The 16,570-nt window shown below is 37.0% G+C and overlaps 1 protein-coding gene across 2 annotated transcripts in view; it reads left to right on the top strand.

Annotated features, from left to right (window-relative positions):
- Positions 1 to 15,972, top strand: part of LOC105494381 (neuroepithelial cell transforming 1) — a 42,314-nt gene extending 26,342 nt beyond the window's left edge. The window contains exons 1-10 of one of the 2 annotated variants that reach the window (XM_011762755.3): positions 4,787 to 5,038; positions 10,038 to 10,145; positions 10,551 to 10,718; positions 11,100 to 11,162; positions 11,491 to 11,587; positions 11,725 to 11,801; positions 12,506 to 12,763; positions 13,189 to 13,359; positions 14,351 to 14,537; positions 14,843 to 15,972. In XM_011762755.3, coding sequence (XP_011761057.1) covers positions 4,946 to 5,038; positions 10,038 to 10,145; positions 10,551 to 10,718; positions 11,100 to 11,162; positions 11,491 to 11,587; positions 11,725 to 11,801; positions 12,506 to 12,763; positions 13,189 to 13,359; positions 14,351 to 14,537; positions 14,843 to 15,249 — 1,629 coding nt within the window. In that variant the 5' untranslated portion in view covers positions 4,787 to 4,945 and the 3' untranslated portion in view covers positions 15,250 to 15,972. Of the gene's footprint in view, positions 1 to 4,786; positions 5,039 to 10,037; positions 10,146 to 10,550; positions 10,719 to 11,099; positions 11,163 to 11,490; positions 11,588 to 11,724; positions 11,802 to 12,505; positions 12,764 to 13,188; positions 13,360 to 14,350; positions 14,538 to 14,842 lie in introns of those variants that run through there. The other variant, XM_011762754.2, reaches the window with a different exon arrangement.
- Positions 15,973 to 16,570: the final 598 nt, after the last annotated feature.

The following is a 16,570-nucleotide window of genomic DNA, read 5'->3' as shown; positions in this document are numbered from 1 at the left end:
TGTATCATTTTAAAATATATGTTTAATTTAGTAATATAAGGCATGAAGGTTGTACAAAGACTGACAATACAGATTTTACTGGTCATATTTTTCCACAAATTAAGAACTTGTTTATGTAGTCATTTATATAATGTCCTTAAAAATACAAAGTTAAAAACAGGTTGACAATTGCATTTCACCGTATCTCATGCAGAGGGCAGCAGAGAGCTTAGATTTTGTTTTCTCTTTGCCTGTAATATGGCTTCCCTAGTCTAATTTCCAATTGCTTGTTATTGTTCCAGGTAAAAGTAAATAATAATGCCTAGACCAAAAAAATTAATGATTATTCCTAAGCTCTAATTTATTTCTAAATTCCAAACAGTTTTTCACTTGAAAGGGGGAGAACAGGTAAGTAATCTAATACTCCTTTTCTATACATAAGAGAAACATTATCTTTCTCTTTACATAACTCAGTTAAGTTTATAAATTCTAGATGTTCTGCACAAAAGATGCTAACCAATCTGTGCCTCAGTTATGCCGTTTGTAGAAAGTTATACTGTTTGTAGAAAGTTATACAAATAGTTGCTGTTGGCCAGGCAGGGTGGCTCATGCCTGTAATTTCAGCACTTTGGGAGGCTGAGGCAGGTTGGATCACTTGTGACCAGGAGTTCGAGACCAGCCTGGCCAACATGTTGAAACCCTGTCTCTAGTAACATTACAAAAATTAGCCAGGCATGGTGACACACTCGGGAGGCTGAGGCATGAGAATCACTTGAACCCAGGAGGCAGAGGTTACAGTGAGCTGGGATTGTGTCACAGCACTCCAGCCTGGACAACAGAGCAAGACTCTGTCTTTAAAAAAAAAAAAAAGGAAAGAAAAAAAACTCTTCTGGGCCAGACATGGTGGCTCACGCCTGTAATCCCAGCACTTTGGGAGGCCAAGGCAGATGGATCACCTGAGGTCAGGAGTTCAAGACCAGCCTGACCAACATGGTGAAACCCCATCTCTACTAAAAATACAGAAATTAGCCAGGCATGGTGGCGCATGCCTGTAATCCCAGCTACTCGAAGGTTGAGGCAGGAGAATCGCTTGAAACCGGGAGGCAGAGGTTGTGGTAAGCTGAGATCATGCCATTGCACTCCAGCCGGGGCAACAAGAGCAAAACTCCATCTCAAAAAAAAAAACAAAACTCTTCTAAACTTAAACAACTGGAACTATTTTATTATCTTTTTACCTACCTCATGTCTTGTTATAAAAAGGCTATAAGGCAGCTAATCTCTCAAACGGTTTTATGGTTTCCTCCTCTATAAAAGTATTGGCAATTTAGTGAACGCCACTAGCCTGGGACTCAGGAGACTTTGGTTTTAAACTTAGTCTACTGTTAAGTCAGCTAACATATACTGAGCACTCAGTGTGTCTCAGAACATGTGCTGAAGGTTTTACATGGGTTATCTTAATCCAGACAGTGTCACAACAGCTGAGCAGACCAGAGTCAGGTCTGTTAAGCCACTGATTAACGAGGTACCTTTGGACAAGTTTCTTAAACTTGGTCAGTCCTAGTTTCCTCCATCTCTAAAACTGAGATAGTAAGTACTTCATAGAGTTGATTAAATAAGATAACGTGTATAGAACTCTAGCACAAAGTAGACCTTAAATTTTTCTTCTATTTTTCACCACCACCCGTTAAGTTTCCTTGTGAGAAAACTAAAGAGGATGGGTGAATGATCTCAGAGGACCTGTTTAGCCCTCCGATTTTATGTAGCATTGTGACAAGGCTCAAGATTCTTGAGTCTAGTTGAACTTCCAGATGTTCATCATTCCTTTTTTAGATGCTGTCTACATTTAGATCCCAAACCTGCACATTCAAAATGAAACTAAGATTTTAGTGTTGGTGAGCTGGGGCTTTTGTGAGCATGGCTGTCATCAGTATACCCTTTCTGTTTTCTATTTCTGTTTCTACATATAAGACTTCTACCTTTGCCTCTTGGGTCCCCAGCTGAAGGAGAAAATGAAAGATACCCCTTCTCCTCATTATCTTGGCTCATTTCTGTCGGAACTAAGTGGGAAAACAGTTTCAAGAAAGACATTGGGTAAGAATCCCAGGAGAACTCCCAGCTGCTTCTTTCCTAACTCCCACTGCATGTAATCCTTTATTCCCTTAGAAACTATGTGGCCGTAAAGTGTGGCCTTACTTACGCCGTATTTTAACTGATGAAGCTAACTGAACTGGACTGCTGGGGTCTAGCCTAGGCTGTTCATATTAGCTCTGAGAATGTATGCAGATCACTGTTCGTAAAATTAGGAGTCCACAATTGCTCAGGTGCTTCTGCTTTCATGCTATGTGGAAATATCTTCTACAGTCATCCACTCTTAAGGCCAACCACATCACACATACTGCCCAGGGCAGACTGGACAAGAGAGAGTAGATGATGAAACAGAGCCAATCTCCATTACTTTAAAAAATAAGACAGAAAGATGAATTATTACCATCATCTCATGTATAAAACACACGTAGCTACAGAAGGGCAGTGGTGGTCCTTCCTGCAAGAAGTAGCAACTCTCCTGCAAACCTTAGGCAATGACTTTTTATAGATTATTCGTCTTTATAAATAGTCTGCGCCCACTATTCTTCTGTATTCACTCTTCAACCCCTGTAATTTGCCTCTATCTTTACTCCACTGAAATAGCACACTTGAGATTCTCATTAAACTTGTAATCACTAAATCTGTGGCTTTTTTCTTACCCTCCTTAACCTCTTTGCTGTAATTAACATTTTTTTCTTCCCTTGGCTTTTGCTTTGTTTCTTTCCTTCTAACTACTCCTTTTGCAAAATTTTTTTTCCCTTGGCTTTCCTCCAAAGTTAGATCCTTGGACCATGTTCTTTTTGTCCAAGTTTTCTCTCCTAGGCATCTCATTCACTCCCATAGCTTCGATTTTGATCTCTGTATCTGACTCTCCAGTCTAAATCTAGCCTCCAGCCTCTTTTTCAGGTTTTTGTCCAACATTTCCACCTACCAGCAGAATATTTTCATTTGCATGTTCTTCCACTGCCTCAGACTCAATATATCTAAAATGTAACTTAGAATTTTCTTTCAGAGCTTGTTCCTTCTTATTTCTTGATTTGCACTAACAGTTACCCCTCCTATTTAAAAAATTTTGGGCATCTGTGACTTCTTGCATATATCATTTTCCTTTTTCCCCACTACTCCTACTTTAGGCAAAGTTCTTATTGCCCAATTGTGATTTTTGCATTATGTGTTCAGTCATCTTTCAACCATCTTAAACACCAGTCATGTATATCTTATTACAACATGGCTCTCATTATCTCTCTCACCTGTTGAGTACAGCCATCTGTTCCATCTTTACCCACAGCCCGTGACCTCACAGTGGGCTCACTCCCTCATCCTCCTCGAAATTTTCTCTTGTTCAAATCTATGAAAAGGATTACATTCAAGGCCCCACAGACATATAACATCTTAAACCTCTTCCTGGCATTGTTCCCAGCCATGTCTTAGCTTAGAAAACTACCTGAAGTGGTTTCTCCTCCGGAATTCCTGTAGCACTTATTAGCTACACACCTTAGTTTTGAATTTGCAAAAGCTATCTTCTGTTATCTCTTCAAGTGGCCCGCCTTTATACAATGGTCTCTTTGGCAGATATGAAGCCTATTTTTTTATTCCCCAAGTATTTAGAATACTGACTTTTATATAATAGATTTCTCTGATTCTAATAAATCCTAAGAATAGAAATATTTTTCCAACATACTAGCATCATATTATAGTTTATAGTATAAAATTTTACCATTCCAAATAGAATAACAAATTTTGTGTTTAAAAGGAAATCTGCTTCACAGCAGGCCTGCCAAGCCAACAAAAGTAGTGTTGCTCCATAGAGGAAAAGATTTAGGCTAGAAATTTGGAGACTGTCGCTGGTCACTGTCATTATTGTCACTTCACCTCTGTAAGCCTCATTTCTTCACCTGTAAAATGCAAGACGTTTTAAGCAGTCTTTTGACCCTGTTAGGACTATATCAAGATCAGTTAATTCAGTTTAGAGAAGGACCCTGTTATATTATACACATATATAATATATACATAATTATATGCTATGTATACTATATACATATAGAACAAATCACTTTTGTTATAAAATAGTGCACAGATCAAGTTTTTTAAAAATACAGAAAAAATATCTACCTCTAAGTCTAAGAAATACTGAATTTTGAAATCTGAAGTAGCCCTGTTTACCTGTAACCTCATGGGAGATTTTCTTCTGGAAGAGACGTAACAGAAGTGCACCTGCTGTATTTACCCTGCTAGTCTTAAGAAAAAGTGGTGGCAACTATTTAAAGACTTAGATAATTTTATAATTGTGAATGTGCTTGCACTTCTGTAAGATAAAAGCAGGTTTCCTGGAAAATTAGGGTTGTCTTCATTTATATACATTGATTTAGCCCTATTGAACAAGAATTTCTATTTCCTTATTTGAGTTGTCAAGTTGTCTATACTAAATCCCAGGCAATAGGGTTTTATAGGAAAAGTCTCCCTGTGACTAAGCACTAGAGTAGATAATGTAACAATTTGTTTTCCTTCTGGAATGCATTTTAAACCAGGAAGAGAAGTTTCTGTCCTACTTGAAGCCAGCTTCACTCGCCTCCCGGGCGAAAGCTGAGAGGCCTAGGTGTGCCCTGCTCGCAGTTAACTAGTCACGTGGTGGTGGGCCCCGCCCCCCCCCCCCCCCCCCCGGGCCCGCTTGGCTGTGGCCCCGCCCCCGAGCCCTGGGGTCCGTGCCTGCTGCCTGCGGCTCTCAGAAGCGTCTGCTACTCCGCGGCGAGAGGCATGGGCACGTGGCTGCGGAGGGTGGCCGAGCTCTGGGAAGAAACGCCCGTGTGCCTCTGCCTAGCGTCGCTAGGGCGCTGACTCGGTGTGGATTGATTGGAAAGGTTTGAGGGAGTACTTGGGAAGCATGGTGGCACATGATGAGAGTGGAGGTCTCCTACCTATTAAAAGGACCATCCGAGTCCTAGATGTCAATAACCAGTCCTTCAGAGAACAAGAGGTAAGACTTTTAAGAGAAACATTAGGCAAAAGGAATGTTTTCTAACTCCACGGAGCTTTTAAGATTTTTAACAAGGTCTTAACAGTATAATTTTAAACTTTTGATCTTGTTTTTAAAATGTGTGTTCTTGATTTATGTGCAAGCTTGAAATGTGTTTAGGGACTGTGGTCTAAGTTTAAATAGTTTATACATAGCACAGCTTGACTGTACACAGCTTTTATACAAAAAGAAAAAGATTTTAAATGTGTGTTACTCTGGTTACATTTGTCACGTTTCCAATGCTTAATATAGTTGTTTTTTTTTTTAACTTGAATTTATATCATCGAGTCTTAGAAACTACCTTAATGGAGCAAGAGGAAAAGAATCCTGTTCTTGTAAATCAATGCTAGTGAACAAATTGCACCTGAAGTGCAGTCTGACCTGGTGTGCGTTTTTCTTCCATCTGATGAGTTCACTGTATGCCACTTTTTTCTTCAAGACATGTTAGAATATTTAAACCAATGACTCATTATTTTTACCCTCCTTGCTTTGTCTGAAGTCATTGGTTTTTTTTTTAGTCTTTATGAACGTTTACCAATATAAATCAAATTACTTTATGCCATTTTATGTAATCTTGATGTAGTGTTGTGTGATATTCTGTTTATACTATATATTTTAATATATACTACATTGTCACTTATATGCTAGGAATAGTGTTCCTGCATTCAGTTAACTGTGTATCTCTTGATTGTGGTAGTGGTTTCCGTCTCTGTACACATGTCAAAACTTACCTAACTGTGCATTTTAAATATGTAAAGCTTATTGTATACCCCAGCAAAGTTGCTTGTCATGTGTACACATAAACACACCTTTTGGTAGTTAAAATAGCTGCTGTCTTCAGGAGGTACACTTTTATTTGGTGTGGTTTGGCTTTCGTTTTTGTTTCTTGGTTTTGGTCTTTGCCTGTGTGTCTCGGTTTTCTCAAAATGTATAAGCATTTGCTTTGAGTAGAGCAGTAATCCACAGTCACTAGTGTGAATCCTGCAGCTTATCATCTGTTGGGCCCATAGAAACTGGCCTTTGTTTAGTATCAAGCATGAGCTGTGTTTCTGCCTTACCTTTATTTCTAAGTTAAGAAAACTAGGAATGTTGTCAGGGTTTTAGATCTAGTGACACAGCTCTAAATAATTTGAGTATTTCTAGAAAAGGAATACATCCCATGTGATCATAACTTATTTTTATCTTTTTAAAAATAACTTTTATTTTCTTTTGATTTTAAAGTTTTTGCTAAGTAGGAGAGAAGATTATTTATCTATTATAACTCAGAGGAATAGACCCAGGCGCATACTGGTTTTTTTATTCAGTGTCTTGATATGATTGGTTATAGAAGAGACCCTCCTAAAATATGTTCTGTAACTGGCATCATTAGACGAAAAAGCCTTTCTACAAAACACTGAATTCTCAACAGGATTTTTCCATGTTATTGCGGGATAACCTGAAAAATACTTTAAATTATTCTCAACAATTTTGTTTATAGATGTCCAGAAATTTTTAAGGCATAAAATCTAACTACGAGTGGATTACTAACATTAGTTAATACCCTGATCTGTGGGCAGATTGCTTATAATAATGCATGTGACTGCCTAGCTAACCTAGATAGTCTAATTAAAAATTAACCTAAATTAACAACATAAACTTATGTTAGAGGGTGTTGGACTTTTTTTTCCCTCCAAGTGAACTTTAGCCCTGGTGAAAGGTTCCCTGCAACAGAAAAATCATTGAGCATGTAAAGCTTGTTGGCACTCTTTGTTTATTCCTATGAATTTTTGGATTTTTTTTAAATTTTATGTATTTATTTATTTATTTATTTTTGAGGAAAGTGTGGTTCCAGTATCCATATCTGTTCTTTAAGCTTCTTGAATTTGCCGTAACATGTTTCCAGGACTCCAAGGTAAAAATAAACAATACTAGCAGCGGAACTATGGGTACCTTCCATTTGGTGGTGGTGAGACAGTATGCGCCTATTCCACTCACCCTTCATCGCCTCCAGATGCTGCATCTGACCTATCTAAATACTGTATTAGGAATCTGTTTTGTGACTGCAAATATTTAGATTTTAATAGTCATACCAAGATTATTAAGATAGTTCATGTGGACCTCTAAAGAAAACTACTTTTGGTTTCGGCTCACATGGGCCAATTCCTAACCTGTATTCTGAGAGACACAGATTTTTGTCCCAATCTTGTAGGTGGCCTGTGAATGCCTAATCCATGTCACTTTTCTACGGAAGTTGCATGTATGAGTCTGTTTTCAAATTGTATATGTATCCTGAAATTAGTAGCAGCATTACACCTTTACATTTCATAGTCACACTTTTTGTTATTTTAGTCATTAAAATTGCTCATACTTTTAAAGTATGTATACTAAAAGTTTGTTTTGTATTTGCCAAACATTCTTCACATATGTCCTTTGAGTGAGGCAGGAAAGTTACCACCATTCAGTCCCCAAAAGTATTTGCAAAGTGCCCTCCTCCTTTCTCTCCCTCTCCCATCCTGTATTTCCTGAGTAAGCATCATACTTCCCAAGACATCTTAGATTTGATAAACTCTGAAGAGTAGCATTTCCTTTGTGGAGAACTGAGATTATAGTTGGATTTTTAAAGGACTGTGGAACATATGTAACCACCAAGTACCACTTGGTATTTGGTGTATGCTGCCACCCTAAAGAGACCACATCAACAAAACCCATGTTCGTTTCAGAAGTATGCTTTAGATATATTTACATTCACTTATCTAAATCTAAATTCTGTAGTTTTAAAATATCACATAATTTTGAGTTACCAGGAAGTTAGTAGTTGTACAGTAACTGATCCTATAAAGATAAGAAATTTTTATCGTTAATTTGATTTTATGTGATAAAATAGATATCAAAAATGTATTTCCTGCTAACTAAATTTTCCATTCATATTCATTGGGAAAAGCACCTTTGCAAAGACTTTTAAGTTGAAATTAAATATTGTATTTTCTGGGAAGTCAAATTTGTTATGCATGAAACAAGGAAGAAGAGTTAACCTCTGTTCCCAAAAAGCAGAACAGAACTTTCTGACAACTGCTTTGTTCCAGGGAAATGTCGGCATTTCTGACTCTGTGAGGTAATTCTATCTTCAGTCCAACAGGAGACTCTTTGTGCTGTCTTTACTAAATGGAAAGGAATGCCTGTGCTGGCCCCTGCACACGCGTGTGTCAGTCAGTCAGCACAGATGTACGTGGGGGAGGCATCCACACATGTCCTCAGAAGCACGGCGTGTGCCATCTTACTACATATCGCGAAGGTTTCTTTTGCAGTTCATTTATATTCAAAGTTTTACTTTGGAGTTGATTATTTGGTATGAGGGGTTGATCTACAACTCTGCCTCTTAAAGCCTTCAAATTTCTAAATTCTCTTTGATTACCAAGTTTCCTTGGTAGTTCACATTCCTTTCTGATACATTTAGGAGCTTTAATGAGTCTAATTCTTTCTTTGGATATTCAAATTTTTTACATTTCTTTCCAAATAATGTTAACTTTTCCTGTCAGTTTATTCTTAAATTATTAATTTAAAAAAAAAATTTTTTTTACCCAAACCAAAAATGGTCAATATAGTCTTCAGTTATTTAAAGGCATTATTTTTACTCATTTTCTATACCCCTTCCTTTTTATATTACTTTAGTCATGTCAAAGAATTTTTAGAAAAAGTTGCTTCTTCTGTTATTTTTAAATGATGTCTTACTTTTCAGTGATAATTTTAATATAATTTAAAATTATATATCCTCCTGGATTCTCATCAAAATTATTTTGTCAAGTATGCCACAATTGTCAGAGGCACAAAATACAAATAGTTGTGCTCCATAGACATTATAAAGAATAGACCTGCTAGTTTTATGATCTGGCATTCTTCATTTCAGTAACCGTGTGAGTTACCTACTGGTATGCCTCCATTTTTCTAGCGATAAAATCAGAATAATGCAATTTTTATTAAGTTTCAAAATCTTTGAATAAGTGATGTGTTTGCTATATTATTATTTAAAAGCAATAACATGTAGAATCATAACTATTTCTTCTCAATTTGTGTATACCTTTCCTTTAAGTTAATAAATTACTGAGAGAGGATCTAATTATTTATGAATCCCAGTGTTTATGTAGTAAGTGGATCTAATTATTTACAAATCTCAGTGTTTATGTAGTAAATGGAAATATTCCTAAAATATGTTAGTAATGGCTCAAACTTAATATGTGCCGCACTGTTTCAAGCCCTATTATTCATTTAATCTTCACAACAACTTCATAAGAGAAGTGCTAGTATTAGCCCCATTTTACAGATGAGAAAACTGATGCCGAGTATGCCCTAGCAAGTGGTAGAGCCGGGATTTGTGCCCAGTCAGATTTCAGAGCCTGGGTGCTCTTTTAACTCCTCCCTGCCTTGGCTTCACTCTTTTTCAGCCCATTCCAGTGTCAGACATGTTTATTGAAAGGTCATATTTTCTAACGAAAGTGGTTAAGAATGAAATGGTATAATGTCTGAGATTTGCTTTAAAATATTTAAGTAGGGACAAAAATGAAACAAATTGTTACACCAGACACTGTGGAGGGCGCTTGATAGACACATGGGATCCATTATGCCATTCTCCACTTTCATGTATGTTCGAAAATTTTCATAACAATAAGACTTTTAAAAAAAAAAAAAGTTATTCTCCACATTAAAAAGTTCTATTGGATTTTAGGATGTAATTTCCTTGTTTGAATTTTAATTTTTCCCCAATGGAAATATTTGGCCTTTCTTATGCACTTATTATTTTTTGAAAAGTTACTGCTACTCAATAGCGTTCTTATTGTTTTGACAATGAAGAACAACTCTTATTTTCATGTTTCTGTATTTTATAATGTATAAAAATTGTTTTGTGAGAGGGCTTTACTTTGTCCAAGTTTCTATGAAATCATTGCCCCTAAACATACATTTAGTGTCATCTGGTTTGTTTTTATAGGAGCCAAGCAATAAAAGAGTTCGACCTCTGGCTCGTGTCACCTCCCTGGCAAGTTTAATCTCTCCTGTAAGAAATGGAGCTGTCAGACGTTTCGGTCAAACAATACAGGTAAAAAGAGAGAAGGAAGAGTCATGTAGTCAGGGGACTTTATAGAAGCCTGGAATTTGTAGTTTTCCTTGAGCTGTACAAACAGGTTTGCATTATTATACTTAAACATAGTTTTCTTTTTGGAATATACTACTAAGGAATATTGTTGCAGAACAATGTGTAACCTCGTTATATTAATTTGCATCTTATATCAATGCATAGTCTTGGCTAGTTTTTATTCCCAAAAACGTAATTTTAGCTGATAAATATTTAAGATTGGTAGGTGGAAACTTGGATAAATTACTGTTTTCTGCATTGAGAAATTCTCAGAACTTTGTCTTTCTTCACTTTAAAAAAAAAGAAAATGGGAATAATTCTGTTCTTCCTAATCTTATTTTCTCTTTTGTTCACCTTTTCTTTTTTAAGTCATTTACCCTTCGTGGTGACCACAGATCCCCAGCCTCTGCCCAGAAGTTTTCTAGCAGGTCAACAGTCCCAACCCCCGCCAAGAGAAGGAGCAGTGCACTCTGGTCAGAGATGCTAGACATCACCATGAAGGAGTCGCTCACCACCAGAGAAATCAAACGGCAGGAGGTATGCTGGCTCTCAGCACCAAGACTGTGTTTATTGGCCTGCACTTTAAAAAGACCTGTTTTTTAAATACGTGTTTTCCCAAAGGAACAGCAAATTGATACCGATGGCAAAATTAACTTGGATTTTTGTGTTTGAGCAACAATTCCTAATACATGGTGAACAAAACCTAATGATGGATGATGGTCAAATTAAACAACTCTAATAGGGTAAAATTACCAAACATATGGCAACCTTTTATTTGAGATTCCATTCTGAATTACAATTTTCAGACTGAGTTTGGTTTTTAAGTGCCGTTCAAAACATCAAATAATGTGATTATCAGTTGTATATAATTTTCCTTTCTCGAAGGAATGACCTCTGATGTTTGCTGGATGTTTTTAGGCAATATATGAAATGTCCCGAGGTGAACAGGATTTAATTGAGGATCTCAAACTTGCAAGAAAGGTCAGTAAATAACTTTTTATCAGATGCCCTAGTTTTTAAAAATTAAATTTCACAAAATCTAATGGATAGTTTTCTTAACCTTTAGAAGTAGAAAAATAGAAAATATCTACTGGTGAATACATTTTTTTAGATGGGGTCTAGACATAGCCTCACATACAAGTATTAGTAAGAGAGTTTATTTGGGGATTAATACATACTAATTTGTTTTATGTGTAGCAAACAGAATCCACGCTAGCTTTTATATAATTAAGTCTCTTTGTTTCCAAGTATAGATCCCTCATGTTTTCCTCACATGATCTCTCTGTGACACATTTCTCCCCTCTGACAGGCCTATCATGACCCCATGTTAAAGTTGTCCATCATGTCAGAAGAGGAACTCACGCATATATTTGGTGATCTGGACTCTTACATACCTCTGCATGAAGGTTAGATGTGCAACTTAATTGTCATTAAATCTAAAGAGCAATAACGCACGTAATTTTCGGTCTAAACTTCTAATGTAATGCTGACGTATTTTTTAAATAAACCTGTTAATGGTGTTTATGCTTTTTTATCACTTCAGATTTGTTGACAAGAATAGGAGAAGCAACCAAGCCCGATGGAACAGTGGAGCAGATTGGTCACATTCTCGTGAACTGGGTATGTAGTGAGTTATTGACCCCAGATACAGTTTCTTACAGATGTGCCATGTTGCAGTTTCTGATAAATATGAGATTGATTTGATCCCATAACTCTGTTCTACAAACACATAAGGCATTAAAACTAAACAAGTTTACAGTGACATAAGAAATTACAGTCTGTCTAAAAAAAAAAAAAACAAAAAACTTCATTAATGCTATAGGTTGATTTGTGTTGCAAATATGTTCCTGCTTGGATAGAATTGCCACATTATGTGTGATTATCCGTTGCATTCTTTCATGTATGTTTCAGTGCGTGCCAGATGCTGGGCACTGTTCGAGGAGGAGTCGCTGGGAGTCAATGATGAAAGGCAGTCTCTGCCTTTATAGCCTAGTGAAGGGATAGCCAAGCACATAAACAGTCTCAGGGCTGGTGGCAAATGGAGGACACTCAAGTGTCCTGAGAGCACAGACTGCCGGCGTCTGAGGTTGGAGGGGAGTAGAAGTCATGAGTCTTCACTTGGATTTAGCCAAATTACAAAAATTTGAAGAGCATTTTGATGATTGCTAAAATATTCAACTTCCATTATTATCTGCCAGAAAATGTCCACAGCTTGTTAAAACTCTCAAGAATAGCTGTACATTTTGTGTTTCATGTTTGCAGGCTTGTTAATGCGCTCAGTTGTAACAGGAACACATCATACCTTTTCTTTTGTTACTCTTCAGTTGCCGCGCTTGAATGCCTACAGAGGCTACTGTAGTAACCAGCTGGCAGCCAAAGCTCTTCTTGATCAAAAGAAACAGGATCCAAGAGTCCAAGACTTCCTCCAGCGATGTCTTGAGTCTCCCTTCAGTCGAAAACTAGATCTTTGGAGTTTCCTAGATATCCCTCGAAGTCGCCTAGTCAAATACCCTTTACTGTTGAAAGAAATTCTTAAACACACTCCAAAAGAGCACCCTGATGTTCAGCTTCTGGAGGATGCTGTAAGTAGTCCCTTAAGTGATTGTTTTCCTTTTTAAGTTTATGCATTAGGCTGCTGTAGAACGTTGTCTTCTGAAGATGCTGCTTCACATCAGCACAGTGAATTGTTTTGTTGTTTTAAGTACCCAGTGCATTAGTACACTGTGCACTAAGCAATAAGGAGATGTGAGTGCTGGACTTCGCACATTTTATATCTTAAGGGACAGGATTCTCATCTGATCTCACCTTTTCACCTTTGAACAAATCACTCAATTTGGCTAGGACTGTTTCTTGATCTATAAAATGAACAGACTGACAGAATTAACTGATTTCCGGAGTCCCTTCAAGCTTTAAAGTTCTTCCATTCCATATGACATTTTTGCCCTGCGGGAAGCAGGATGAGTTAATAAACTGAAGCTGCTCTGTCAATTTTATTTATCATTTTCAGATATCGATAATACAGGGAGTCCTCTCTGATATCAACTTGAAGAAAGGTGAATCCGAGTGCCAATATTACATTGACAAGCTGGAGTACCTGGATGAAAAGCAGAGGGACCCCAGAATCGAAGCGAGCAAAGTGCTGCTGTGCCACGGGGAGCTGCGGAGCAAGAGTGGACATGTAGGTGACTTCACCGCTGCGGCAGAGCGGCCTTCCCTCTGCCCCTTTAACTTTCACACGTTCATTATGAAGCAAGCTGGTAAGGGTAAAGTCATGACATGGTAAAAGAAGGTTGCCGATTTTAATTTTATATTACCAGCTTGATAAAGCCAACATTTGGTTTCTTTGACTACAGAATAAATAAGATTCCTTAAATGTCTCCGTGGAGAATCAGTAATACTTTATTTTTTAGTTTTGAAGCATAAATCAACTTGTTTGGCCAGGGGTTTCTTTCTAAATACGATATTAGTTCCAAAATGTTTAATTAAAAAAATCCTTCAAAAAACTTTTAAGAGTTTATCTTATGCTTATGGAAGTGGTTTTTAGCATTACATAACAAATTTCTGAAGCAGATTGAATGAATGCAAATTTATTTTTAAAATGCTAATTATAAAAGTACCTGCTAGAACTAAGTACAGTCATGGAATGGTATTTTTGTTTCATCATGCATTTTCAAAAACCCAATTTGTAAGTTGGAGTTTTGTTTAAACAATTTGAAATCTGACATCTCTGATTTTTCCCTCATGAGGGAAAAATTTATAGTTATAAATTTGTGTGGGACAAAATAGAACCATTAATATTTTACCAGCTTGCATTTGTAATCCCTACTTTGTGTTAGAAAACTGTGGTATACAACACTAGTGTTTCAAGTCAATGCTACTACTAATAGGTCTTTGTGATGCAGAGCATTCACTTAGCTGCTGCTTAATCTGATATTACATACCAGTAAGAAATGTTTTTTTGATTCTGAGATGGAAAAACTTTCCAAATAGAACATGCATAGCCTTGAAATCACCATCTTTATGATTACTAGATTTGTCACTTAGTAAGAGAGATCTTCAAAAAATAAATCTGATGAAATTAATAATATCAAGTTACTTTAGCAATATATTTCAGTCACTTAAAAACACAAGTTTCATATTTAGAAAGAGTTTGTTTCCCATTTCTCCAGAAACTTTACATTTTCCTGTTTCAAGACATCTTGGTTCTGACTCGGCCCGTCACACGGAACGAACGGCACTCTTACCAGGTTTACCGGCAGCCAATCCCAGTCCAGGAGCTGGTCCTAGAAGACCTGCAGGATGGAGATGTGAGAATGGGAGGCTCTTTTCGAGGGGCTTTCAGCAACTCAGAGAAAGGTAAAATGCAGGCCTTAAAATAATGTAAAGAAATAGAAACTCAGAACTGAAGTGAATTTAGTTTTTGCCTTTAAGAATTCTAGAGATGAAATGGCTCCATTGTCCTATACTTGTCACACCCATTGAGTTGTCCAGGCCTTCCCAGCTCAAACACTTACAGGTGTATCTAAGAAATAATGCATAGGCTTATGTGTTCACATTGACATAAATAAATTGCCATAAATTGACAGTCATGTTAAGATTGTATGACCACTTTGTCTGGAATAAACCTTTTTTTAGCCTGATTTCTTTTTTTTTGTTTTCAGCTAAAAATATCTTTAGAATTCGCTTCCACGACCCATCTCCAGGCCAGTCTCACACTCTGCAAGCCAATGACGTATTCCACAAGCAGCAGTGGTTCAACTGTATTCGGGCGGCCATTGCCCCCTTCCGGTCGGCAGGCAGTCCGCCTGAGCTGCAGGGCCTGCCAGAGCTGCACGAAGAGTGTGAGGGGAACCACCCCTCTGCGAGGAAGCTCCCAGCCCAGAGGAGGGCATCTACAGTTTCCAGTGTTACTCAGGTAGAAGTTGACGAAAACACTTACAAATGTGGCTCTGGCATGGAGATGGCAGAGGACAGCAGGAGCTTAAAGACACACCAGACACAGCCCGGCATCCGAAGAGCGAGGGACAAAGCCCGGTCTGGTGGCAAACGGAAAGAGACTTTGGTGTAGAGAAGGCTCTGTGTGTTAACTGGTGGAGAGACTGTTTGTTTATAAATGTGTACAGTTTTGTTTTCTTGTAAGGGGAGCATTATAGGATTACCTTATACCAGTTGTAACATTTTCATTGTTTTTGGTTGTTCCTTTTTCTTTTTTTAATGGCAGCTAAAGATATACAGATTACTGTTAAATTGCCTTTTTTAAAAAAAAGATATTTTCTTGAATTATTTAGAACATGTAAGCCTGGTATTTTTAATCAAACAAAATATTTATGAAATGGGTTTTCTCTTAATTCTGGATTCATCATGGCTTTCTGATACCAATTGTAATATTTACAATATTCACCAGAACTTAGAATTTTGCAAATACTGGAATGCTGCCAGTGTTTCTTTGATAAGCCTTGCATGCAAAATTTGAAATTTTAACATTGGCACCCAGAACCTACATGGAATGTATGTCTGGAGTATTTCAAACTTTACGTTGAAACATAATTTCCTTGGAAAACAAACCATAAGCCTGAGGAGGTTTTTAATTTTATCAACTGGAATGCTTTATATTAGTTTGTTTTTCACTGTACATTCCTCATTTTACATTCATTTAACCTGCCGATTATTTAATTTTTTTTATTGTAAAGTAGTTTTTAGCATTTGCTTTTATTTTTTTACTTTGATGCCTTTTCAGATTGGCATGTCTCTAAAGTATTTTTCTTCCTGATTAAAAATGTGTGTGTATGTGTGTGTGTGTGTATATGTATATATTTTTTTAATCACATTAACTTTACCAAGTGAAACCAAGCCATACTGTGTTTGAGCCAATTAAGAAAATTGCCATTTTTAAAGTGTAGCATTTCAGGGTAAAGATCCATAAAATGACTTGATGTATTCTAGACTACTGAAAGAAAACCACTTCAAAGATTTTGTTGAAAGTTTTAGTGTTGTCTGAAAAGCAAGAGGGAAGGTGATTGGTAGTGAGCTAAAAGAAAAAGAGAGAAAAAGAGAGTAGTTTTGTCTTCAGGTAAAATGTCTGGTTGTGCCAGACGTTTCACAGGTGTGAAAGGAGATAGGAGAAGCTCAACTTGAGGGCATGTAGTAAGTTGTAGAAGGCTCGAGGGGACGTGGACTTACTTGCCTTGGTTTGCAATACCTGCAAATAATGAGTTTGAAAAGAAACAGTGAAATGTGTTAAAAATTTGACCATATTAGATAAATTTTGGTGGATTTATTCATAAGATGGAAAAAGACTGGTGAATCTTTTATTACAAAATGTTTCTGTTAAAATGGGATATCATCTTTGAAAGGGGGGAGGAGGAGTAAAAACCCGATTATAATGGTGA

Source organism: Macaca nemestrina, chromosome 9, assembly GCF_043159975.1.
Source record: "Macaca nemestrina isolate mMacNem1 chromosome 9, mMacNem.hap1, whole genome shotgun sequence".
Taxonomy (NCBI): Eukaryota; Metazoa; Chordata; class Mammalia; order Primates; family Cercopithecidae; genus Macaca; species Macaca nemestrina.
Note: the sequence above shows the minus strand (reverse complement) of the source record. Positions and strands in the feature narration are given on the sequence as shown.